General features: G+C 48.8%; 1 protein-coding gene and 1 long non-coding RNA gene across 4 annotated transcripts in view; one reads left to right on the top strand and one right to left on the bottom strand.

Moving 5' to 3' along the window:
• Window positions 1-2456: 2456 nt before the first annotated feature.
• LOC132357673 (uncharacterized) overlaps window positions 2457-26825 on the bottom strand; it is a 27152-nt gene continuing 2783 nt past the window's right edge. For 2 of the 3 annotated variants that reach the window (XR_009500260.1, XR_009500259.1), the window contains 2 exons: window positions 18965-18991; window positions 2457-3296 (listed from right to left, as the gene is read on the bottom strand). This is a non-coding gene — a long non-coding RNA (uncharacterized LOC132357673). Of the gene's footprint in view, window positions 3297-12637; window positions 13954-18964; window positions 18992-26825 lie in introns of those variants that run through there. The other variant, XR_009500261.1, reaches the window with a different exon arrangement.
• The window catches only part of GPR143 (G protein-coupled receptor 143), a 25673-nt gene continuing 13875 nt past the window's right edge, over window positions 15028-26825 (top strand). The window contains exons 1-4 of the mRNA XM_059911331.1: window positions 15028-15496; window positions 18579-18688; window positions 19641-19735; window positions 26136-26228. Coding sequence (XP_059767314.1) covers window positions 15229-15496; window positions 18579-18688; window positions 19641-19735; window positions 26136-26228 — 566 coding nt within the window. The 5' untranslated portion in view covers window positions 15028-15228. The remainder of the gene's footprint in view (window positions 15497-18578; window positions 18689-19640; window positions 19736-26135; window positions 26229-26825) is intronic.

Raw genomic sequence — 26825 nt, 5'->3', positions numbered from 1 at the left:
CGCGGCGCGGCGCGGCGCGGCGCGGCGCGGCGCGCGGGGGAGGGCGGGCCCCGGAGGGGGCGGGCCCGCGGGGAGGGGGCGGGGAGCGGCGGGGTCCGGCGCGCGCTCGGGGGCTCGCGCCGCTCGGGGGGCAGGGGGCGGGGCGAGCGCTCGGGCTCCCGCGAGTTGCCCGGAGGGTGGGGGGAAGAGGCGCGCCGACCGGGACCCCCGCGGCCGCCGGCGGTGGGAGGGGCGGGGAGAGGCGCGGGGGTCGGGGGCGCGCGTGCCCGGGGCTCCCCAAGTCGCCCCGAGGCTGGGAGCGCGCTCAGGACCTCGCTCCGCCAGCCGAGTGCAGTGTGCTGGGGGCCGGGGCCAGAGCTCACGCTCGGGGCGCGCGCAGGCCTGGGGGGCGGGGTGGGGGGCGCGCGCTCGGGGTGAGGGGCGCGACCCGCGAGGCCAGAGGACGGGCGGGGGCTCGAGGTCCGGGGCCTCCTCCTCGTCTCGGGCGCCGGGCGGCCCTCGGAGGCTCGGGACACGTCTGCCCGCTGCTCGGGTGGCCGAGGCGCGGCAGGTGAGGCGGCGGAAGCGCCCGCGCGGGGCGGGCCGGGGCGAGGCGGGCCCAGCGGCGGCCGGAGCCCCCGGCGCCCTCCATCTTGGAGCGCGCGGCCGGCTGGCGCCCCCGCCTTTGTTCGCGCGGACCGCGGGCGGCGGGCGGCCGCGCAGGTGAGGCCGGGAGCGCCGCGGGGGTCCCCGCCGCCGTCTCGCGCCCACCCGCGTGCCGGCCGCCTGTCCCCGCGCCGGCCCACTGTGCCCCCAGCGCAGGGCAGCGGGATGGCGGGCCCCTGGAGCCCTTTGCGCGCGCCCGCATTGTCCGGCGGTGCAACCCAGATACCGAGGGGCCGGTGTTGGGTCGTTCTGTAGTTACAGCTCAGGAAGTCTTTGCGTTCAAACCCTGCTCTCCCTTTGGTACAATTGTGCCCAGAGGACTTGACGTATTAGGTATGTTACTGTTCTGTAGCTGGGCGCTGGGGAACACCTGGTTCCTCGAAGACGCTTCATCCAGGTGATGATGCAGGAAGCAGGTGGCAAGGACAAGCCAGGAGAGCGCAGAACAGAGAGAGTCAGGGGGTCCCCGAGTCCTTGTCCGGGATCTGCCGCTGTAGAGCCAGGACGAGGAATCTCCGCAGCGGTCCCAGTGTCTTTCGCGGTCAAGAGAGAGATTTGCATTCTCTGGTTCTATGGCTGATCTGTTGCATCTTATCCGGGTAATTGAAGAAAGAGGGCAAGCTCCTCTGGGCACCGGTCATGGCGCTGGGCACGGGTTACTGCCTCATAAATAACTCCAAGCTGCAGTGTCCAGAATGCCTCTAGTTAGAAGAATGAGGTGACTTTTCCTTTGTAAATGGAGACTTGAAAGGAGTCTCCTTTCAGTCTCCTGTAAAAATCCGTCTCAAGTATACCTTTGCTGTGGTGGTCACATTAAATTGCACAGGACTAAATACACACACGCCTATATATAAGCTTGGTGGATTGCATCCATTTTTTAAAAATAAATTTATTTATTTATTTATTTTTGGCTGCGTCCGGTGTTCATTGCTGTGCACGGGCTTTCTCTAGTTGTGGCGAGCAGGGGCTACTCTTCCTTGTGGTGCCGGCTTCTCATTGCGGTGGCTTCTCTTGTTGCGGAGCACAGACTCTAGGCACGCGGGCTCGGTAGTTTGCGCACGGGCTTAGTTGCTCTGCGGCATGTGGGATCTTCCCGGACGAGGGCTCGAACCCGTGTCCCCTAAACTGGCAGGCGGATTCTTAACCACTGGGCCACCAGGGAAGCCCAGATTGTATCATGTTGATATCCCGGTTGTGATAGTATGCTATCATTTTCCAGGATGATCCCATTGGGAGAGGCGGGGTACAGGATACAGAGGAGGTCCCTGTATTATTTCTTACAACTACATGTGAATCTATAATTATCTCTAAATAAAAAGTTTAATTTAAAAAGTGGTTGGGGGGAACTTCCCTGGTGGTCCAGTGGTTAAGACTCCGTGCTTCCAATGCAGGGGGCACAGGTTCAATCCCTGGTCAGGAAACCAAGATCCCACATGCTCTGAGGCTCGGCCAAAAATAAATAAGTAAATTAAAGAAAAAAAAAAGTGGATGGAGGGAATTCCCTGGCGGTCCAGTGGTTAAGACTCCACACTTTCACTGCGAAGGGCCCCGGATCAATCCCTGGTCTGGGAACTAAGACCCCGAAAGCCTCACGGCATGGCCTAAATAAATTAAATTAAAAGTGGATGGAAAAAATAAATAAAAAGGGGATGGATGTGATCAACCAAAAGTTAAAGGATCAGATAAATGCACCTAGAGTTTATGCACGTCCCCTATCCCAAAACATGCTGCCCCCTGCTAAAGCTGGTATTGACAAAAATCTCAGTTTAAATCTCAGATCTTACCTGGGGCTGAAATATTCAGACCATTAGATTCACTAAAGCACAAAATCACTGTCTTCATAAATCACAGCTGAAGTCGTCTTTAACATTTTATGTTCACTGTATAATCATTGTCAGATCCCCCATCTGCCACTTGAAAGTGTTATACTGTCATTCCTTGAACTTAGGTGTAAATTTACCTTCACCCTTACTAAACATCATTCTGCTGAGTTTTTTTTTTTTTTTTTTATCTTCACATTAGGCATCCCTTCCAACTTAGCATCATCTGACTATTTATAAAGCTGTCTCTACTGACATTAATAAACACGATGAAAGGGACAGCACCCCGCCGTGTGTGGCCTGCTGTGAGATAGATGCTCTCCTCTCAGCCCCTCATAAATCTTTCATCAACATTCTTGGGATTACACAGTTGAGCACATCTGCCTGTGGTCCTGTCACACCTAAACTTCTGTATCATGTCTGACATATTATGACAAGATTGTCAATCTTGTGAAATTATCACTGTCTTGTGAATGAAAGGCATAGTCCCAATTTATCAACCTTGCACCCCTTTTGAAAGAATTCAGTATGGCATTGAACCAGTGTGGACTTCTAGTGGTGACAGCTTTCTTTTCTAGGAACTCACAACTCAGCCAGAATTTCCGAGAGTAGAGTATGTTTGTCAGCACATAGCTTTTTTTCTTCTGGAAAGCCCAGGGCACATTTGTTCTGTGTAGCTTCTCACTTCTTGGACGTTCATCTTCACTGCTCAGAACATGAGGCTGAGCATATACCCTCTGGACCCAAGGAGCATCCTCTGAACATCCTCACCTAGGCGTTCAGTAGCCTCGGGTGTGTGTGTGCCACCTTTTCAAGTCTGAGGCTTCTTTCCTTTGATAGAGAGGAAATAGGTGAAATGAAAGTGAGTTCTGCTTTCACTTGATCAACAGTCAATGAGTTATTCAACCAAGGGCAAATGGAACCAACTTTCAGAGATTTAATCAATAGCTAATCCTGGACTTCCCTGGTGGCGCAGTGGTTAAGAATCCGCCTGCCAATGCAGGGGACATGGGTTCGAGCCCTGGTCCGGGAAGATCCCACGTGCCGCGGAGCAACTGGGCCCGTGCGCCACAACTACTGAGCCTGCACTCTAGAGCCCGCAAGCCACAACTACTGAGCGCTTGTGCCACAACTACTGAAGCCCACGTACCTAGAGCCCGTGCTCCAACAAGAGAAGCCACCGCAATGAGAAGCCCACGCACCACAACAAAGAGTAGCCCCCGCTCGCCGCAACTAGAGAAAGCCCGCGTGCAGCAGCGAAGACCCAACACAGCCAAAAATAAATAAATAAAATAAATAAATTTATTTAAAAAAATAGCTAGTCCTCTCTATGAAACAGAGCTCAAATTATTTTAGTTTTCTGTTCTAACAGGAGATTTATAATTATAAAATATAATGGAGGATGGAGTTCCAGAATTTTGCTTTTACCTTTCACACTGTAGGGTCAAGTACCTTTCAGTTAGTAAGATCAGGCTTTCTGAAACACCTTTCAGTGGGGTATTTTTTAAAAGGCAGGTTTAGCCATTTCCTACCTGACTCACAGTGTACCTGAGTTGGGGTCCCTATGATTAAGACTGGTAGAGGGTCAGTCAAGATCAGGGAGCACAGGTATGGTGGCAGTTAGAGGAAAACTTTGACACAATGACTTTGCCCTTAGTCACCAGTGTTTGTCATCTTATTCTTGATTCCTACAAGCTATTAATTACAAACACTGGAATTTAGCTGCAGATCTTAGATAAAGCTGAGTCTGTACAACCCAGCAACCACTTCCCCCCTCTCACCTTACAAGGATTTTACCCTGGATCTTGTTATTAGTTGGAACATTTACAGATCTCTAGGGGGGAGAGACTTCCTCTTTCTGTGCAGGGGACAGGAGGAGAGACCACTGGGTCTCTCCATGTGCCTGGCACCATGATAGTATTTGTGGCCCCTATCTTTGAAGTTTGCATCCTAGGGCCCAGCAATTATAGCTGCAAACAAAGCAGCCACAGCGGCTAAGAAACAGTGACTATCATTCACGGAGAGCCTGCTGTGTGCCAAGCATGTTATTCAGATGGACTCAGGTCCTCTCAGCAGATTTTCTCAGGGCATGCATCAGCCCATTTTACAGAGGAAGAAACTGAGACTCATCGGGGTTAAATAACGTGACTGAGGTCACTGAGCCCAGGTCCCCGTGAAGGACTCACACTCTTCCACTCACTGGAACCAGCACCAGCTCCAGTACCAGAGGGCAGTTCTCACTGAGCGAGTGAGCTGACTTCCTTCTGTAAGATATTGATACTTAGGCATTTGACCACCTTTTGAGATTCCCTTGATCTTCAAATGCCAATCACCAAACAGGCTGAAACATTCCATGGGGAAGCTTTGCCCATAAAACTAGATTCTTGCTTAGGTCTGTGTGAGTCCCAATTCCTTTACCTTTAGGACATGTTCTTTAAACTGATATATATGTGAAGGGCCAAGTTTCCTGCTGGCAACTAGAAGGGACTAAATAATGGTGCTTAAAAAAATGCACACACATATATATATAACAATACCTAACTATGCAAACCTGGAGTACTTAAAAAGAGAGTACTTAGCTGAAGCTACTATTGTAAAAGTTTTTATTATGTTTTTTTTTTTTTGGCTGTGCCGCGTGGCTTGTGGGATCTTAGTTCCCGAACAACGGGTCGAACCCAGGCCCTGGCAGTGAATGCTCCAAGTCCTAACCACTGGACCACCAGGGAAATCCTAAACGTTTTTATATTTTAAAGTACATTTTTAGAAAGCCATTGGCTATTTTGCAGTTTTTGTTTTTTTTTTAATGAAGTAGCCAAAGATATACAGACATCTCATGGAGCTCAATATCAAAAACACAAACAACCCAAGTCAAAAATGGGCAGAAGACCTAAATAGACATTTCACCAGTGAAGACATACAGATGGCCAACAGGCACATGAAAGATGCTCAACATCACTAATTATTAGAGAAATGCAAATCAAAACTACAATGAGGTATCACCTCACACAGGTCAGAATGGCCATCATCAAAAAATCTACAAACAATAAATGCTCAGCTTGGTGCTCTGTGATGACCTAGATGGGGGTGGGGGGAGGTCCAAGAGAGAGGATATAGGTATCCATATAGCTGATTCACTTCATGGTACAGCAGAAACTAACACAACATTGTAAAGCAATTTTACTCCAATAAAAAATAAATTAAAAAAATAAAGTAGCCAATGAGCATCTATTTCTTGAGCCCTTTTTACTTGTCCAACACCAGGGAGGGCTTGCGAAGGAATGTAAAGGATGCCGGAAATACGAAACATTAACTGTGTCTGTGAAGGAAAAAAATCATGAACCACCCTGAAACAATTAGAGCACAATTACAGGCAAAACATCTTTTAGATGCAAAAGTTTCAGCAGGAAAGAAATCCAAGTAGAGAAGAGAAGGGAAAAAAAGGATGAACAAAACCATAGGTGAAATTTTGAAAAAGAATTTCATCTTTTACCGTGGAAATTTCAAGCAGACACAAAAATAGACCTCTTTTGTTTCATCCCTGCCCACTTTTTTTTCCCTGAAGTATTTCAAAGCACTTCCAGGAGGGAGTGACTGAGCTACTATCTTGCCAGCTGAGAGGAAGTAGGGGACGTTTCATCAGGTGGGGACCCCACGAGCAAAGGAATGTTCTCTATTGTAAATGAGCACAGAAAGTCCCCAATCCTGTTCATTCTGAATCTATCTGAGCCTCCACGCCCCACTCCTAGGGCTGGTGTGTATACTGGGAGTTGGGGGCTGTCAAAAACAACTCCTGGGTTTCTGGCTGAAGTTACTTGAGCTGAGCAGCTGATACATGGAATTTGGGGCAGAAGAACAAGTGAAGAGAGCACTAATGACTTTCATTTGGGCAGGTTGAATCTGAGATGCTTTCGGGAATGTTGTGTTCGTTTCCCAGGGCTGTCGTAACAAAGTATCATAAACTAGTTAAAACAAGAGAAATGCATTCCCTTTGGGAGGCCTGACGTCTGGAATCAAGGTGTCACGAGGGCCAATACCCCGTATGGAGGCTCTGGGGGAGAATCTGTTCCTCGCCCCTTCCAGCTTCTGGTGGCTGCGGGCGTTCCTTGTCATTGCCCTAAAGGCCCACCTAGAGAATCAAGGATCATCTCTTCATCTCAAAATCCTTACTTTAATCACATCTGCAAAGACCCTTTTTCCAAATAAGGTAACATTTGCAGGTTCCAGAGATTAGGACCTGTCATCTTTGGGGAACATTAGTTGGCTTACCGCAGGTATGGAAACCACTCTAAGGTGTTCTAGACAATGAATGGGACTTTTCCTGTTAGTGTGGGAAAAGCCTGGCTAAAGGCCCGCAGCTTGCTGGTGGTTCTAAGTGCTCTCTTGAGGACCAGCAGAACAGGCTAGCTATTTGCTGACTTCAGGTGGTGCCTGGGGAAGCCTGGTCCCACCCTCAAGCCAAGTGAGGACTGCTCCGAGGGAAGCCCTCATAAAGATTCGGGCTACCCGGGACTTCCCTGGTAGTCCAGTGGCTGAGACTCTGCGCTCCCAATGCAGGGGGCCGGAGTTTGATCCCTGGTCAGGAAGCTGGATCCCACATGCCACAGCTAAAGATCCCATGTGCCGCAACTAAGACCTGGTGCAGCCAAATAAATAAATATTTAAAAAAAAAAGATTTGGGATACCTACGGGCAGAAGACCTAAATAGACATTTGTTCAAAGAAGACATACAGATGACCAACAGGCACATGAAAAGTTGCTCAACATCGCTGATTATTAGGGAAATGCAAATCAAAACCACAATGAGGTATCACCTCACACCAGTCAGAATGGCCAGCATCAAAAAGTCTACAAACTATAAATGCTGGAGAGGGTGTGGAGAAAAGGGAACCCTTGTACACTGTTGGTAGGAATGTAAATTGGTTCAGTCACTGTGGAAAACAGCTCAGAAAACTAAAAATAGAGTTACCATATGATCCAGCAATCCCACTCCTGGGTATATATCCCAAAAACCCAAAAACACTAATTTGAAAAGATACATGTGCCCCATTGTTCATAGGAGCACTATTTACAATAGCCAAGACATGGAAGCAACCTAAGTGTCCATCAACAGACGAATGGATAAAGAAGATGTGGCATATATATATATATATATATATATATATATATATATATATATATATATATAACAATGGAATACTACTCAGCCATAAAAAAGAATGAAGTAATGCCGTTTGCAGCAACATGGATGGACCTAGAGATTATCATACTAAATGAAGTAAGTCAGACAAAGAAAGACAAATATCATACGATATCACTTACATGTGGAATCTAAAAAATAATACAAATGAATCTATATACAAAACAGAAACAGTCTCACAGACGTAGAAAACTATGGTTACCAGAGGGGAAAGGGAGGGTAGGAGGGATAAAGTAGGAGTTTGGGATTAACAGCTACAAACAACTATACATAAAACAGATAAACAACAGGGACCTAGTGTATAGCACAGGAAACTATATTCAGTATCTTGTAATAACCTATAATGGAAAACAATCTGAAATATATATATATATATCTGAATCACTTGGCTGTACACGTGAAATTACCACAATATTGTAAATCAACTATATTGCAATTAAAAAAAAAAAAAAGATTTGGGATACCTACAAAAGAGACACTGGCATCTCTTTCTCAGGTTGTGTTTCATGGAATAGCACTGATTGCTTTTGGGCTCTCTGGGCCCACGGGAGCAGAGGGGCCGAGACAGCATCACAGCAAGCGGGCTGAGCGCTGGGTTGACTCCCCAGGTACACTTGAAAATGTCACTTCAGTGGACCTAGAGATTGTCACACTGAATGAAGTTAGTCAGACAAAGACAAATACCATATGATATCACTTACATGTGGAATCTAAAATAGGATACAAATGAACTTATTTACAAAACAGAAGTAGAGTCACAGATGTAGAGAACAAGCTTATGGTTACCAGGGGAGAAAAGGGGGTGAGGGATAAATTGGGAGATTGGGATTGACATACACACACTAAAATAGATAACTGATAAGGACCTACTGCATAGCACAGGGAACTCTACTCAATACTCTTTAATAACCTATGTGGGAAAAGAATCTGAAAAAGAATGGATATATGTAGATGTATAACTGATTCACTTTGCTGTACAGCAGAAACTAACACAACATTGTAAATCAACTGTACTCCAATAAAAATTAATTTAAAAAAATAAGAAGAAGAAAAAGAAAATGACGTCTCTTCATAGCAAACCATTCTGAAATTCAGCGGCTTAAAACCACAAACTCAGGCCTAATCCAGGTTTACTGCTCAGGTTAATGGTGTCCCATTCCCTGTGATCCCAGGAAAGATTCTGAATGGTGGTGACTTCTTTGCCAGAGACAGAACACTTTTCCCTGGGGAATGAGTAGAGGGGCTGTGAGTCATCTGCTGTCACTGCCTTCTTGAGTTCTAATCGGGGACCCAAGTTCTCAGTGGCTGTCCTAGGCATGCTGGGTCTAGGATTAGTTCTCTCTCCCCAGGGTCTCCGGTGGGGTCCTCTGCTTTATGAAGAAAAGCCCAGGGCTTTCAGAGAGACCAAGAGCTCAACCTCTGTTTCAACATTCAAAGTTAGGGAGACTTGAGGGAGGGGTGAGGGGACGAAGGGCAGAATAAAAAGCAGCCCCCTGCCTGGGCCATGTCCACCACCCACCCCTGAGTGACCCTCAGCTGAGGTCAGGGGCCAGAGATCAAAGCTCTGCTCCGGGAGGCCGGGCTCGGGGCTCCTGAGAGAACAGGAGTTGTGAGGCCAGCCTGGCAGCCTTACCTTCATCTGGAGAATTATATTTGGGGAACATCTTTTTCAAATCTTGAACACCTTCTGGGACCCAGCCTGCTTGTAACTTGGGGATAGCGGTGCCAACGAAATCGCAGCATAAAAATGCGACACCTGGGTTCTAGTGAAAACCAGCCCAAGCAATTTCCAAGCAGCAAAAAAATGATTCTAGGGACTTCCCTGGAGGTCCAGTGATTGAGACTCTGCGCTTCCAGTGCTGGGGGCCCCGGTTCAATCCCTGGTCGGGGAACTAACATCCCACATGCCGTGCGGAGCAGCCAAAAAGGAAAAAAAGAAAAAGATTCTACACACGTGAGATTTCAGTGAGAGGTCCTTGAACGAACTGATTTTCCCAAATGCAGGATGAACTTTCTGCTTCTTCACGATGATATCATTTGAGTGATTATGGAATGAATGCCTTTCTAGCTTCAAGCGCCACAGTTTGAGGGGAAAAAAACAACAGAGGTACTTATAAGAGGTTCGCAGAGAAGGCACGATGGACTTGAATTTCTAACAAAGTCCGCGGGTGATGCGGCGCCAGTTGGCGAGAGCACACCAGCACGGAATTAAACGACAGCCAGCAGAGTCCGGACGCTGTGGGAGCTCGATAACGTTCAGCCCGTTCCGCCTCTCCCTCCCAGCGCAACCTCAACCGTACACACGAGGAGAAAGGGACCGGCCATCTGTGCATCCTCAGAGCTGAAACAATTCGGGGGCTGCGGGGGAAGGAGGGGCCCTGAAAACGGAAGCCGCTGCTGCTTTGGTGTTGGAGGGCTACTGATTCGGATGCTGGAAATTCCTTCACTGGCTGCTGGCCAAAATATTTGTTTCAATTGAATCTATTTGACTGAACTTCAAGGAATGTAGAAGTATTTGACTAGCAGTAGAAATAACAGGAAGTAACGGAGGCAGGCTTTCCGAAGAAAAGTGGTAGAATTTTTACTACAATGTAGAGATTTCTTCCGGGCACACAGAGCAAGTTTCTAAAAATTTAATTGATTTATGATAATTCTTTACCTTTGCATCGTTAGACTTGTAGGAGGCCTGCAGGCACTATCGTGTGATTGGCTTTTATTTTATTTCTTTATTTTATTTTTATTTATATTTTTGATAGGTAAGAATTGGATTGATTTAGAGAGAAATACACTCCACAGACAGCGTGTGGAGCATCTCAGAAGGTGAGATAGGCCGTGATTGGCTTTTAAAACGATAAAATTTTTAAAATTTTTAGAATAATTTTAGGTTGGGACTTCCCTGGCGGTCCAGTGGTTAAGATTCTGCGCTTCCACCGCAAGGGGAGAGGGTTCAATCCCTGGTCCGGGAGCTAAGATCCCACATGCCGTGCGGCAAGGCCAGAAAAAATAATAATAATAATTTTAGGTTTACAGAAAAGTTGCAAAGATAATACACAAAAAGCTGGCATACCCTTTACCTGATTTCCCTGAATACAGCGTTCATAACTATGGTTCTTCTGTCTAGACTAAGAAATTAACATCATTACCTTACTAGTAACTAAACTTCTGACTTTATTTGGATTTCCCGTTTGTGCGCTGATGTCCCAGGATCCCTTGCTGCACTTAGTTGTCACGTCTCCTTAGCCTCCTCTGGCCTGTTTCTCCACCTCTCCCTGTTTTCCGTGGCATGGACAATTTTAAGCGGGTCTGATCACGTACTTCATAGAATGTCCCCCGGTGTGGCCTTGTCTGACGTTCTTCTCACGGCCAGACTGGGTTGTGGATTTCGGGAGGAACACGCACAAGTGATGCAACGCCCTCGCTGCATCCCATCGGGGGTACTTGACAGCCACATGCTTGTCACTGGTGACACTCACCTTGACCTCTAGGGCAAGGTAGTGACTGCCAGGTTTCTCACTACAAAGTTACAGGGAAAATTTTCCTTTTCCTGACTCTTTTAACATCATTATGATTCAAAAGTGTTCCGTGGGAAATCACTTTGATTCAATGGTAGCCACCAAGTTCATAACTGGCTAGGCTATCCCTGAGACCAGATTAAGATGCTGCAATCACAACATTAAGACAATTTAAAGCACTGAGAGAAAGGGTGGCCAGGATAGGTGTCACCAGTGATGGCCAATTGAAAAGCTCACTAATGTTCGGAGACTTCTCGGTCTCATGTGTTTCATGAGCTACTTGTTTCTTCGCAGGATTTCTCGTATTTTCTAAAGCAGAATCAAATACTCTTGAAAAATCTAGTAACCACACCTTACAAAAGCCCATACAGGGAATTCCCTGGCGGTCCAGTGGTTGGTGCTCCAGGCTGTCACTGCCGAGGGCCTGGGTTCGATCCCTGGTCAGGGAACTAAGATCCCACAAGCCGCATCATGTGGCCAAAAAAAAAAAAAAGCCCATACATATTTCTTAGTTTACTATTATTTTGGTTTGCTTAGTTTGACAGAAAAGACCAGCGGTGGACAAATTATAGCCCGAGGGCCGGCTGTCTGCTTTTGTAAATAAAGCTTTCTTGGTACAGCGCCACACGCATCGATTTACCTTCTGCCGATGGCTAGTCTGGGGGTCCCACGGCAGGGTTGGGTAACTGCCACAGAGAGCATGCGGCTTGCAAAGGCTAAAATACTTACTATTTGGCCTCTGAAGAATAAGTCTTCTGACCCCTGTGATAGACTAAAGGGCTGTGATGAGTTTGAGAGACTGGGGTTGTGCACACGGTTTACTCTAGCTGTCCAACTAAAGGCAACACAGTGAGACCCAAAGACTTGGGGGGAAGAGCCATCACATTTAAACCATGGGCTCCCTCAGGGGACTGACTGACCCACACTTGCTCTGGGAGTGCCTTTCAGTCCCTCTGAGATTGAGCTGTTGTTCTGCCGTGTGTATCAGACAAATGTTTCTGCTGTGTGTGTGGCCAGCTGCACGTAAGGCTGCGTCATCTGCAGACACGCGGGAGTTCTCGCCACAAGCCAAGCTCTTGAGGTTCGTGTGGATTTCCTATTGCCTGCTCACAGCTGCTTGAGTAGCAGCGAAGCAGTCATTTCAAAATTAGCCAAAGTCTGTGGTTAATGAGCAGATTTAGTCTTTTACTAGATACCTGACATCTGACAGTCTCATGTGCATCAGGACTCCAGAGCAAATAGCCTGCCCAGAAATAATTTCATCTCACTTTACTATATTAGTATACTGTGCCACAAAAAGAAACATAAAATTTAAACAAAGTTTGAAACAGGTAACACATATATGTGTGTGTCCATCCTATTCACTGCCCCCCCCCCCCCCAACTTCCTTGAAAGTGCAGTCACGTTCTGATGGCATCAAATTCGGCCATCTGCGACCTGCTTCCAACTTCTCAAAAGTGGACTTCTTGTTGCTTCAAGATGGTGAGTGGAGAAAGTGCTTTCATTGGTCTGACCAGTTCGTAGACATTCACGGTGATGGGGAAATGAATCTCCAGTTCCCCTCTGGAGCTTATGGCATAATCTGTTTGGATTTGAGCGTCAGCTCTACCACCTCCATGACCTTGGATAGGTTTCCTCACCTCTTCTGGTGCTTTGTACAGAACCTAGAGATAAAAAGATGAGCCACAAGGATGGGAGGTACGAGTTAAGCAAGACTTTAAGGTCTTAACGCTGCCAGCTCACGGAAGGCGTTCGGGGTAGCGATGATATTCATGTTAGTTTAGTTTCCCTTTTCCTCTCAGGACACAAATCCTACCCTCTCCTTTCCAGGGCTTGCTCGGTCTCATCTCTTCCCAGGCTGACACGGCGTAGCTGACAGACTCGTTATCTGACTGCTGCAGAGCTGAAGTTGTACTTAGGCACTACTTCTCAATCCATCCATTTCTGTTGTTTCTTCAGAGGAAAGGACAAGATTCCTTCAGAAGCCAAGACTCTCAGGTCTTGCCAGGTGAGGTCAATTGCCAACAAAAACCACAAGTCAGGAGGCTCTTTGGTTTCTAAGCCTGGGTTCGAAACCCATCCATCGTGTGGAATATTTGCAGAACTACTGAACTCCCCAGGGGGCAGAAAAGGAGTTGAGTACCGAGATATAAGCCACGGCAACGCTTTTTATCCTCTTAAAGCTTTGTAGGCAACCTTGAGCAGTTTTGTCCATTCTGGAGGACACTGGGCACCTGAGTCCTCCAGAGCCTGCAGGTGTGCACGTGGGAAGCAGAGAGGTGGGGTACGTGCAGCTTGGGCATGCAACGGAGATTGAAACGCAGAGATGCTTTTGCACAGATTGTCTACCGGAACCTTTGGCATTAGAGCAAACAAACAGACTCTCCTTCTTCATTTTTATCTTTTAAAGCACATTCCACACACGAACTTCCAGAAGCAACTTCTGCTTCCCAAGGGCCAAGGAAATAGAAGATCAAATGTTCAAAACAGGTACTGAGATTTATGCTTTCTGAAGGAGCGGCAGACCAGCGTTTGGAGAGTAGTCCTATGATGTTTCCTACTGTTTTTACAAGCAAGTGTGTAATATCCAAGAGCGGTTAAGGTTTTGACAATGTGGGTCTGTTCCGGACTTCTGTCAAAGCAGCTGCCCCTGCTTACAGATGCGCCGGGTCAGATCTTTTTGAAGTAGTGGCACTTGCAGCTCTTGGTTAAAGGCTCTGCTTCCATCTGGCAGTGCAGCGCCCGTCTGCCTGTCATGGATCCCGACAGAAGCCCAGCCCTGTGGTTTTCCAGGAAGAAGGCAGAGGAGCTGAGCCCAAACTTTGTCTTACTTAAAACTGCAAAGCTGGTGGTGGAGATGTAGATGAGAAGCCGGGGTGGGAGAAGACAGAGGAAAACAACAGGGACGCCTTACCTCTGGTTGGTTGGGAAAATTCTAGAGGAGGCCCCATTTACTGCAGGGAGAGGTCAAAGGATGTCTGCTCCTGGCTGCAAATAGGCCTATTAGGTTTGCTGTTAATAAATATGATGGAGCTGGGGGGGGGGGGGGGGTGGTGGTTTCTTTTTTTAAAAAATAAAGCTTTGGTTAGTAAAGCCAGAATCTAGAGGGGGCTCTTTTATTTTCAACCTTGAAGGGTTTTTAAGAAAATATCCACTCAGTATATTATCATTAGTACTAATATCATTTTGAAACTTTTATACATAGAGAATAAAGCATGATTGTCAATGTATACTGAAATTCATCTGGAAATTAAAGAAGTTAAGAAAATCTTAATAAACTTGAACATTATTTTCCTAAACAGAGCTACTCTCAAAAGCGAATTTACAATGTGAAAAACTTAACCCTACATTGTTGAGTAAAAATGGAACAGCCCTGAAAGGTGCACAATGCGTGTGTGTGTGTGTGTGTGTGTGTGTGTGTGTGTGGAGCTGGGCAAAGCAGTTTCCCCTTTCTTCAAGATTTGTTGATTTTCAGGGAAAACCCTAGCTCTGGGGGGTCGTTTCCGTACGGGAGAGCGACCGTAAAAAAGCAGTATTTTAATGCCAATCACTGCAGTCACAGTTTATGAACCTGTAAGGGATCAAAACTAGGGACGTCAGAGTCCCACACAGGGCAGATCTGGCACGAGGCGTGCTTTCTTATAAGATGAGTTAAGAAGAGACGGCGGCGTCGGGGGGCGGTGGGGGGGTGGGCTCTGGATTCTGGAGAATTAACAACGCCCCACACCTCCCCCTGGGAAGGCCTTGGTGAACGGGGAGAGAGCTGACTTCCCCGCCCCGGCGCGCTCCTTCCCCCGCCCCCCCCCGCCCCCCCCCTCCACCCCCCGACCAAGCATCACCCTCGTGAGGCCTCGTGGCGTCTGCAGAGGCGCGAGGCCCTCAGCGAGCCTGGCGCCTTGACTGCCAGCGCGGGGGATCGGGCGGGGGCTGCGGAGAGGCCCGGGGCACATGACGCGCCCCCCCCCGCCGCACCCCGCCAAGGGCCGGCCCAGCACATGACCCGGGCGGGCCGGCGGGGTCCCGGCAGACCCGAGCCGCGTCCCCAGCACGGACCATGGCCTCCCCGCGCCTGGGGACCTTCTGCTGCGCCACGCGGGACGCCGCCACGCAGCTGGTGCTGAGCTTCCAGCCGCGGGCCTTCCACGCGCTGTGTCTGGGCAGCGGCGCGCTGCACCTGGCGCTCGGCCTCCTGCGGCTGCTGCCCGGGCGCCGGCCCGCGGGCCCCGGGCTCCCCTCGGCCTCCCCGCCGGCCACGGCCCGCGCCCCGGCCTCCGCCCGCATCCTGCGCGCCGCCGCCGCCTGCGACCTGCTCGGCTGCCTGGGTGAGGGCGCGCCCGCGGGTGGGGACCCGTCCGCGCGGCCCGCAGGTCGCTCCCGGCCGGGGGCGAGAGGATGAGCGCGCGCCCCCCCCCCCCCGCCTGGGACCCGGTCGCCGCGCGGGTTAGGACGCTCGGCCCACGGGTGGGAGGGCCGAGCCGGAGGCGGCTCCCCGGGGACCGGACTGGACGGCCAGGGGACTCTGCGATGCAAGATGGTCGGTAAAAGTTCCTTCGGGGGACCGTTGTTTTTTTTAAACAGTTTGATGTATTTGTTACTGCACTTACTAGGGAAACTTTAGACGGTGCTGTGAAGGAAAACCCAGAAAATACAATGCATCCTTAATTGTACCACTAGTGAGAGAATAACGGTTAATATTTCGTGCGCGTGCACACACACACACAGAGAATCGTTCCCAAAATGATTTAGCAGAATCAGGAAGAAACCCATATATATATTACAATTTTATTTACTTACTTGTTTATTTATCTATCTATTTAAGTTTGGGTTTTATACCACAGGTGGGCAAACTTGCAGCCTCTAGGCCAAATCCTGCCTGCTGCCTCTTACCTATGGCCCATGAACTAAGAAAGTTTTTACATTTTAAAGTGTTTTTAGAAAAATCTAAAGAAGAAGACTATCTCTGACATGTAAATATTCCATGAAATGCAAACGTCAGCGTCCGTAAGTGGGGTCTTAATGGGGATACAACCATGCCCTGCACTTGTGCACTGTTTGGGGGCATCTTGGCCTTACAAGGGCAGAAGTGAGTGCTGAACAGAGAAACTATGGCCCATAGAGCCTAAGATATCTTCTCTCTGGCCCTTTACAGAAACTTTGCTGACCCCTGCTTTCAACTCTAGCATGGCACATTTTACAAACCTCTGTGCTAGATATTGCCAAGCATTTTAACTTTTTTATTTTGGAAATTTTTTAACATGTGCAAATGTAGAGAGATTGTATAATGAACTCCCTGTACCCATCACCTAGCTTCATCTATACCCCATCCCCGTATCCCACTCTCCACTGGATTAATTTGAAGCAGATTCCAGAATTTATACCATTTCACCCACACAAATCTCAATATATAGCTGTAGAAGATAAGAATTTTTAAAAAACATATATATATCACACAGATATCATTATCACCCCAAAATAATGAAAACCAGTTCCTTAATATCACTGGTGTATGTTCAGGTGTCTCATAAATGCTATTTTACAATTGGTTTGTTCGAATCAGGATCCAAATACTGTCCATGTTTTGCAATCGGGTGACAGGTGCTGGCATTTTGGAATTGTATTTTTCAGTCATGTTTGCTCTTGAAGGAAAGGCTGCTGGTGGTATTTGAAGTGCCTTCCACTGCTCTGCTGTGAGGGGGTGGCAGCAGCTTCTGGGGCACCTTGAGTGCTTATCTGGGCACAGGTGGCTGTGTGTCCCAGGCCCTGGTTCTCCTGTTCCTGGTTGTGTGATTGGAGACACTCAAGAATCCTGGCTTCAGATAAATGCTATGGAACCTCTAGTCACTTTCTTAGACTCGAGGAGTAACACAGGAAGCTATAGGGATAAAATCAATTCGGTGCAAGACAATTAAATAAAAAATTGGTTTTCTTCCCGATTCTGCTAAAGCATTTTGGAAAAGCATCTTAATAATAATCTAGTTTCTGTAACTTGAATATCTGAAAATAGAGCTGCACCCAAACATCTTTTGAGGGTCAGCAAAATAATATTCGTATATCCTTTGGCCTTTAGAAGGAAGGTGCATGACATTGCAGGCAAATGAGCCGAAGCAGGAATCAGGGGAAGGCTTGGTGACCAGACTTCCTCACTGAAAAATAAGAAATACAGATGCCTATCTCATGGGGTGGTTTTTTTCCCCCAGTTTTTTTTTTAAATATCTTTTTTTTTTTTTTTTGGCCACACCGTGCAGCTTGCGGGATCTCAGTTCCCTGACCAGGGATTGAACCCGGGCCACGGCAGTGAAAGCACAGAATCCTAACCACTAGGCCGCCAGGGAACTCCCTCCCCAGTTTTACTGAGATATAATTGACATATAGCACTGTATAAGTTTAAGGTGTACAGCATAATAACTTAACATTTATCATGAAATGATTACCACAGCAGGTTTAGTAAATATCCATCACCTCATATAGATACAAAAAAAAAAAAAGTATTTCTCGAGCTCAAAGCAGAGCTCTGTAATGAAAACGACAAAGCACTATACGGAAGCAAAGCATTATTTTTGTTATCTGTGCTTAAGAATGAGAAGCTGTATCTTAGGCTTTTAGTATTCATAGTCTCCCTTTAGCGGTATATGACACAGTGTATATTTGGTAGCATGTGATACGGTGCATATTTTTGTGTGTGAAATACACACACTACACTAGAGTGTAACCCTGTACTGCTCACAGGTCCCCTTGACCAGTGTGTTGCATAGTGAATGCTTAAACAAAGGCTATCTATTGACTTACCTAACAAAGAACCCTAACATATGCCTTAGGTGTGTATACTGTGTTGAGGAGAATTAGATATTTGGGTCAGATAGCAAGGAAAACTCACAAATAATAAATGTCAAAAGTAGATTATCAAGAGCTAATTTGTGAAAATCTTAAATGTATTTTGTTTAAAGAATGAAAGAACTATCTTTTTAAACGTCAGGATGTGCTTTTTCAATCATTCTTTTTTATGTGAGGGCTAGTTAACTTGGACATTAAAAATATAGCCGAGAAATATAGATTGTTATTCACGTAATCACTCCTGGGCGCCAAATAAACAAACAGACAGCATTAGGAACAGCACTGTGCCTAATGGTGGTTGACGTCGAAATCAAAGTGGCTGGATTGCTCCACTACCATAATAATTATTTTCTGAGTCTTATTTTTTTCTCTGTCTCTCTGCACACACCAGCGTGTGTTTCTTTCCTCCCTGTCTCCCTCACATCTTTCTCTTTCCCTTCCTATCTATCTGTCTATCTGCCTACCTATCCATCCATCCATCCATCCGTCCATCCATCATTTTTACAGAGTCAACAAGTCACCTTTAGATCTGCATTAGGAGCGGATACAAAGCATCACCTGATTCTCCCTTAGGTATCACAGTCCGGTCTACGGTGTGGTTAGGGTTCCCGAGTTTCGTGGACGACATCTCAGCCGTGAACGGGACAGACGTGTGGCCCGCCGCCTTTTGCATGGGGAGTGCGGTAAGTGTACCTCCCCTGGCCTCCCCCTTCCCTCCCCTTTGCCCCGCTTCGTTACGCTGTGTCCTCAAAGTGTGGTCCCATCCCTCCCGCCAGCCCACCGTAACTTTTAGAAATGCACGTGCTCAGAGCCCTCACCCCACTGACCAGGGACCCTGGAGTGCGGGCCGTCTGTGATTTAACAAACCCTCCAGGAGCCTCTGACCCACACTCCAGTTTTAGAACCACTGTGCTAGTATGTTCCCCATCCCCACCCTTAAACACACATTCAATCCTTACCTTAGATCCAGCCACAATCAAAACCAGCTGGCCAAAAAAAGAAAAAAAAAGAAAAAATGTTATCGATTTAATGGATGTATTTACTTAACAAAATATATATTTAAATATAGCAATTTGTTCATCCGTATTGCTCTGTCCGCCAAGTTAACACTCCAGTGAATGACCTCAAAGGACACTGATGCCCTGTTGACCCCGCCATCTGTGCCAGAACTGTCATCATCTCTCCCTTCCTCCCCTCTGTTGCTTCCCGGCTGCATCCCGATGGAGCCTCCGTCTTAGTATATAGATCTCGTGCTGCTTCTAACGTACAGAGCCCCTCCCTTCCTTCTACTGGGAAGGTCCTTCCTGCCCGTCCTCCTTGGTCCTCAGCAAAAGGGCTTCTCGTTCAGAGACCTTCATGCCAGCCCAAGCTGCACACCTGAGCCCTTTACCTCCCTGACTACAAGTGTAGCACAAGGCAGGGCTCGCTGGACCCGGTGCAGCTGAGCAGACAGGGCACCAAGGCACACGCCCGTCCCAGGCCACATCCCAGCCTGGGTTTCCAAGCCTCTCCGGAGGGCTTTCATGTGATGCCCCGTGACGTCAGAGGATGTGGGCGTCTGCCAGCTCATTTCACGGACGGGGCGGTCTGGAACCCACGTGCAGCAGCTTTGATGCCGGCTCTTCCCGATTACAGATGTGGATCCAGCTGCTGTACGGCGCCTGCTTCTGGTGGCTGTTTTGCTATGCGGTCGATGCCTACCTGGTGATCCGGAGATCGGCGGGACTGAGGTATTCAGAGCAAGCCAGCTGGCTTCTGCCCTAGTTTGTTGCCTGAGGGGAGGTTGGAGACACCGCTGAGCGCTCCATCTCTGTACGGCAGACACAGCTGATCAGAACCTTTCAGCTGACCCCTCCACCGAGAAACATCTGTGCCAGCTCATTTTTGTAAAAGGCTGAAGGCACAATCGAAATATCGAGGATTTCTCCGGGTGCCCCCTACCAAGAAAAAAACTGAGGATTTTAAAACCCTGAAAGCAGTATTTCAATAAATTAAATATTTGGCACAGGACAAAGACTTAAAAAAAAAAAAAAAGAATTGGCATGAAAATAAAAAATTCTGATGGTATCTAAAGGTTTAGGAAAAAAGTTCTTAGATGTATGTATTGATACAGTACGCTAAATACGGAGCCCAAGAGTTCTGGAGCTGCCAGGGGCTGCCTGGGAGGAACCCAGGAAGGGTTAGTGCCTTGGTCCTGGTGTGTTCAAATTCCTGCCCCGTCACTCACTAGCTGTGTGACTGTTGGCAAGTTGCTGAACCTCTCTGGACTTCCGTTTTCTCGGCTGTAAAACAGTACCCACCTCAGGAGGTTCCTGGGAACAGTCAATGTGATAGTACCCGTGGATGGTTATGGATGGCGCCTGGCACATAGCAGGCGCTCAGTAACTGGGAGCTGGGGTGGAGCTGGCATGTGCACGTTATGGAGGAGACAGAAACACAGAGAACCTGCGTGCCAAAGAGAAGCAGGAGGGCACGGCGGATGTCCTGGTCTCCTGGCTCCGGGCCCAGGAAGGATGTGACCCCGACCAAGTTCGTGGTCCACTTCCATTAGGTCCCCTTTGCACGGAGCCCTTGTTTGCTTTTTTTCTTTTTAAATAGCTTTATAAAGTTCATCTGTTTAAATGTATAAAATCCATTGTTTGTGAGCATATTCACAGAATTGTGCAACCATAACCATTATTTGGTTTTATGACGTGTTATTCATCCCCCAAATGTCTGTACTGGTTACTAGTCATTCCCCATTCTTCCCTCTCCCGCAGCTCCTGGTAACTTCACATCTACTGTCTGTCTCTGGATTTGCCTGTTCTGGACAGTTCCTGTAAATGGAATCATACAATATGTGGCGTTTTGTATCTGGCTGGTTAAACTTGGCCTGTTATTTTCAAGGTTTATCCATGTTGTGGCACGTATCAGTACTTCATTCCTGTGCGTTGCTGAATAATATTCCATTGTTTTGCTATCTGCATTTTACCCGTTTATCAGTCACTGGACTTTTAGGTTGTTTCCATTGTTTTGACTGTTAGGAATAATGCTGCAATGAATATTTGTACGCAGGTGTTTGTGTGGACATATGTTTTTGCCATATACTTATGGGTATACACCTTGGGAGTGGAATTCCTGGGTCATATAGTAACTCTGTATAACCTTATAAGGCACTGCTGAACTGCTTTCCAAAGACTGTACCATTTTACCTTTGCACCAGCAATGTTTAATGGTTCCAGTTTCTCCATATCCTTGATAACAACACTTGTTTTCTGTGTGTTTGTTTGGTTTTTTAAGATTTTAGCCATCCTACTGTGTGTGAAGTGGCATCTCATTGTGGTTTTGATTTCCCTGATGACTAATGATGTTTAGCATCTTCTCATGTGCTTATTGGCCATTTGTGTACTTTCTTTGGAGAAATAGCTCTTCACTCCCTTTTTCCAGTTTTTAATTGGGCTGTTTGTCTTTTTATTATTGAGTTACAGGAGTTCTTTATATATTCTGGATATGAGTACCTCATTAGATATATGATTTACAAATACCTTCTCTCATTCAGCAGGTTGTCTTTTCACTTACTTGTCGGTATCTTTTGAAGCATAAAAGTTTTTAATTTTGATGAAATCCAGTTTTTCTGTTTTTTTCTCTTATTTCTTGTGCTTTTGCTGTCATCTAAGAAACCATTGCCTAACCCGAGGTCACAAGGATTTATACCTTTGTTTCCTTCTAAGAGTTTTATAGTTTGAACAATTTTATTTAGATCTTTGAATTAATTTTTGTGTGGAGGTGAGGATAGGTCCGCCTTTATTCTTTTGTAGGTGGATATCCAGTTGCCCCAGCACCACTGGTTGAATAAATTCACTTTTAAAACCAACGTGAGTAACCAAATAAAGACCATATTAAGGCTATAGACTACACTGGGCAATCTTAGTGAATCACCACTCTAAAATCCTTGGTATTCCTTAGGTATATCACATCATCATTCACTTTGTCTCTCTGGCCTGAAATTTAGTACTTGCTTCATTTTTGGGTTTCTTTCTTCTACCTTTTTGCCTTAGTTCCCAAGCTCTTACACATCTGTACAAAACCGAGGTATACTTGGTTGTGAAAATTCTGTAGGGGAGATAGTTAAGGTTAAAGGCTGCCAACCAGGTATATCAGTGAGAATTAGTTTTGGCTACATAGAATACATAAAACAGTAGTGACTTAAGATAGGAATTTCTCTTTCACGCTAAAAGAGGCCAGAGGTGGGCAATCTAGGGCTCTTATGATGGAAATCAGGGACCCAAGCTCCTTCTCTCTTTCTGCTCCACCATTCTATTATGTGACTTCCATCCTCAAGGTATCATGGCCCAGAATAGCTGCTGGAGCTCCAGTCATCACATCAACATTCCAGAAAACAGGAAGGAGGTAGGGGGCAATGCAAAAGGGGCCTGTTGTCCCCTGAGCCAGATCCCTTTACGCAGGGAGCTGTTTTAAGCAGGCCTGTTGTCCATGGGAGTTTTACACAACAATAACATTTTCATGTTATTGGCCAGAACTTAGTTTTCTGGCCACACTTAGCTGTAAGAGAAGGTAGGAAATATAGTTGGTTATCCAAGCGTGCTGCTGCTCTGCATGACATCCAGGTTCTGTTACTGAGGAAAAAAGGGAGAATGACTTTGCGTAGGCAGCGAGCAGCATGAGGAGACCTTGTCCCTGACGCTGAGTGCAAGTGTGATGGTTCCCTCACTCAGTTTGGGAGGGATCGGAGCTATGACACAATTACAGGTCTCACAGACCACCAGTTAGTTGTGGAGATAAGAGGGACCTTGGAGCACTGAACAGAAGCTAGAAGAGTATGTCTCCTGCTGTCATAGGAAATGCACCTCCACCCGTGAGGGACTGGAGTTGGACAGGGCTGTGTGACATCTCTCTGGACCCGGAGGACAGACAGAGCCCTCAGAAGCCAGGACAGGCAATCAGGAAGCCCTCCTCACACCCCGGCGGGTGTTTGGAATTCATCTTGGAGCTTGGCGTTAGGATAGGCAGAAGTCTGCGATGTGCAGGGGCTAGAGGACGCCAGGCTTCCAGGGACCCGCCCATCAAACAGGAGGCCGCCCTCCAGGGATGCCAAACGTCCAGATGCCTCCCAAGGGCAAGAGCCAGGGCAGGGTTCCAGGGCTAGGAGGACCGCCGGGAGTGAAGTGGGCTCTCCCATCAAACAGGAGCGGGCACACAGCAGAGAAATAAGACGGGTGCTCTGTAGCCACGGAGACCCAGCCGCGCCCTCGTGCCTAGCAGAAGTCACGCTTCCCAGGGTGAGGTCGCTGAGGGGCCGGCCCTGGGTGGTTTAGAGCCAGAGCTGAGCGTGTGGGTCCAGAAGCCTCCGGAGCCCCTCTCTGAATCGCCAGCTTGTTTCCAGAGCCGAGGGTGGAGTGGATTCTGTAGATGGCAATGAAGAGCCTGCAGCTGGTGGAGAGGGGTCCCGAGGAATTCCCAGGCAGGGGGCCAGACTTCTCCGGTATGGCTGGATTAAACTCCACATACCCTTCTAGATCCTTCCAGCATTTAGCTGTTTCCTTTGGCGCGGGAGAATTTTCCCTAAGAAATGTCATTAAGGCAGATTGAAAGTTAACATGTAAACGGCCTCTTGGGCTCCAGGTGCGGGAGACTCACGTTTTAACCATGCCGGCAGGCACCTGAGATCCCGGGAGCAGCTCTGCTTGCCCTAAGAAAAGGAGAGTGTGAGAGCAAAGAGGGTCTGGGTGGGGGGGGGGGACCTTCGCGTGCCTGCACGTGAAAGCTGGCTTGCCGTCACAAAAAGGGACGAGGGTCTTCAGCCGGGGCTGCTCCCGATCGATCCATCGCGGCCACATGGGTGTGGCTTTCTGGCTGTATCGGTTATTGACGTGGCCGCCGCCTGGGTCCTGCGGCCCGGGTCTGACTTCCTCCCCTCGCGGGCATTTGGGGCCGGCGGTGGTGGGGGGAACCGAGGGCCGGGCTTTGGGGAGCGCGAGCTGGCCTCCCCTCCCACCCAGGAGATGACACCAGCGGCTCCCTGCAGCCCAGGCTTGGCGTCTGGAACGCAGATGCCACCCCGCCACAGCCCAGCCCCTGCACAAAGCTGCTCCTTAGTTTCCTGAGTGTCCTGCAAAGCCTGTGACTTCTGGGCAGGACAGACCCCCACGCGCTCCCGAAGCCAGACGGTCAGGGAAGGGCTGCTCCAGAACCAGCAGTGCCAGGGGAGGCGAAGGTGCAGCCGCGTCCGCGTGGCCGCCCAGTGGGCCAGCTGTGCCGTGGTTCCTCCCTGAAGCATGCCCTTCTGGGCCATCTCTTTTCCCTCCTGTCTCCTTGTAGAAGGGCGCCCTTCACCCCATCCCTGACCACGCCCTTTGTCCCCACGGCGGATCCGCAGGGTTAAAGTCCTGATGGGCCAGGGGTTGCACTCTCTGCCAGGCATCTGGCAGAGGGTTTTTTGTGGTTTTTTTAAAATTTATTTTATTTATTTATTTTTGGCTGTGTTGAGTCTTCGTTGCTGCACGCGGGCTTTCTCTAGTTGCAGTGAGCAGGGGCTACTCTTTGTTGCGGTGCGCGGGCTTCTCATTGTGGTGGCTTCTCTTGTGGCGGAGCGCGGGCTCTAGGCGCACGGGCTTCAGTAGTTGTGGCACGTGGGCTCAGTAGTTGTGGCGCACGGGCTCAGTAGTTGTGGCGCGCAGGCTTAGTTGCTCTGCGGCATGTGGGATCTTCCCGGACCAGGGCTCGAACCCGTGTCCCCTGCATTGGCAGGCGCATTCTTAACCACTGCGCCACCAGGGAAGTCCCATCTGGCAGAGTTTTGAGTGACAGTGGGCATCTCTGAGGGAGCAGCCCCGGGCCCCGTCCCGTTGCACAGAAGAGGCAAACGAAGGCTGTCTTGGAAGAGCGAGGTAGCTCTGCACGGGCTCAGGTGGTCCGTCGTCCTGACCCACCTGCAAGGCTGGCTGCCTCGAATCTCTCGGGGGACAGGCTGGGGTGCGTGGGAGCACAGAGATGAGGATGGAGAGGGTGACGATGAGAGAATTTGAACTATGCAGGGAATGGGGGGTAGGGGGACAAGAGAGGAAACCTCCCCGCTCTCCTGGAACGTCGAATAACCACCCATTTCTCAGAGACCTTCCTCTTGGTTTGGACTGAGCATTAAGACGCTTGCATATTAGGTACGGAGGTGACTTCAGGAAGGACAGAGGCCAGGAGCTGCTTGCTTACTGGGGGAGCGAGGCACTTAGGAGGAATTATGAGGTACCCGTGCCTCGCTCCTCTCAATCTTTTATTTATTTATTTAGTTAGTTAGTTAGTTGCGCCAGGTCTTAGTTGTGGCTCACCTGCTCCTGAGTCGCGGCATGCGTGCTCCTTAGTTGCAGCAGGCGGGCTCCTTAGTTGCGGCTCACGGGCTCCTTAGTTGTAGTATGCAGGCTCCTTAGTTGTGGCATGCGAACTCTTAGTTGCAGCATTCCCCGACCAGGGATCGAACCCGGGCCCTCTGCAGTGGGAGCGTGGAGTTTTAACCACTGTGCCACCAGGGAAGTCCCCTCCTCTCAATCTTGAAAGCCTTAGGTTGAGGGAAAGAAGCCAGACGCAAAAGGCCACGTCGTGTATGATTCCCCTTAGATGAAATGTCCAGAATAGGCAAATCCATAGAGACAGATGGTAGATGAGTGGTTGCCAGGGCTGGGGGCACAAGCATGATGGGGAAAGACCACTGAATGGGTCCGGGTTCCCTTTTGGGGGGATGAACATGTTTTGGAACTGGATAGAGGTGGTGCTTGCACGGCATTGTAAGATGTCCTGAATGCCGCTGAGTTGCTCATTTTAAAATGGTGAGTTTGATGTTATATGAATTTCACCTCAATCAGAGGAAAAATAAAAACCTCACAGGCAAAATCAGGCAGCTGTTTGCCAAGGGTTTGCTCTGTGTGCATCTTCCTGCCGCTCGCGGAGCTCGGGGCTTGCTCAGCGCTGGACCTCAGGCGTGGCAGCCCCTCTGCTCCTTCCTCCCCCGGTACCATCCTGCTCCTTCCTCCCCCGGTACCATCCTGCTCCTTCCTCCCCCGGTACCATCCTGCTCCTTCCTCCCCCGGTACCATCCTGCTCCTTCCTCCCCCGGTGCCATCCTGCTCCTTCCTCCCCCAGTACCGTCCTGCTCTACCACATGATGGCCTGGGGCCTGGCCGCACTGCTCTGCGTAGAGGGAACATTCATGCTGTACTACCCTTCCGTGGCCAGGTAAGCCGGGCTCCCAGCAAGCCTGCTCCCCCGACGCCTGCACCCCCCCCGCCTCTCTTGCAGGAGACGCCCGGGCGCTGACCCCGAGCGGGCGGGCAGGCCAGCGTCCTGGATCCGTGCAGCTGAGAGCACAGTGGGTGGCACCTTGAGTTAGCGTCCTGCCTCTGCCTGTCCCGTGCGTGTGGGTCGGTGCTGTGCGCGGTGTGGATGCAGAGCTGGGGGCACGGCTCCTGCGTACCAGCCTGTGTGCCAGCCTCCAGGCCTGTCCCCCTCCAGACGGACGCAGCCTTCCCCTGCCCACTGTTTATTTTTCATTCTTCAAACCGGCTTCCTCTGGGCGAGCAGGTGAGTTGAACATCCCAAGAATGAGTCGGAGATGGCTGGAAGACACAAAGGGTCGCTCGCTCTTGACGAGCTTATTTTAAGCCTCTGCTGTCTGCACTTTCTCACCTCTCTCCATCCTGTGCTGTTCTGAACACAGACACTGGGCGATGTGGCCTCTGAAATTGTCTCAGGCATTTCTTCAAGTTTAAAATCCCATCCGTGCAACCATTTGTAAAGACTCAAGGTCCCTCCAAGGATATACACTCTAATTTT

The sequence above is a fragment of the Balaenoptera ricei genome, chromosome X (genome assembly GCF_028023285.1).
Source record: "Balaenoptera ricei isolate mBalRic1 chromosome X, mBalRic1.hap2, whole genome shotgun sequence".
Lineage (NCBI taxonomy): Eukaryota > Metazoa > Chordata > Mammalia > Artiodactyla > Balaenopteridae > Balaenoptera > Balaenoptera ricei.
The sequence above is the reverse complement of the archived record's forward strand: the minus strand, read 5'-3'. Positions and strand labels throughout refer to the sequence as shown.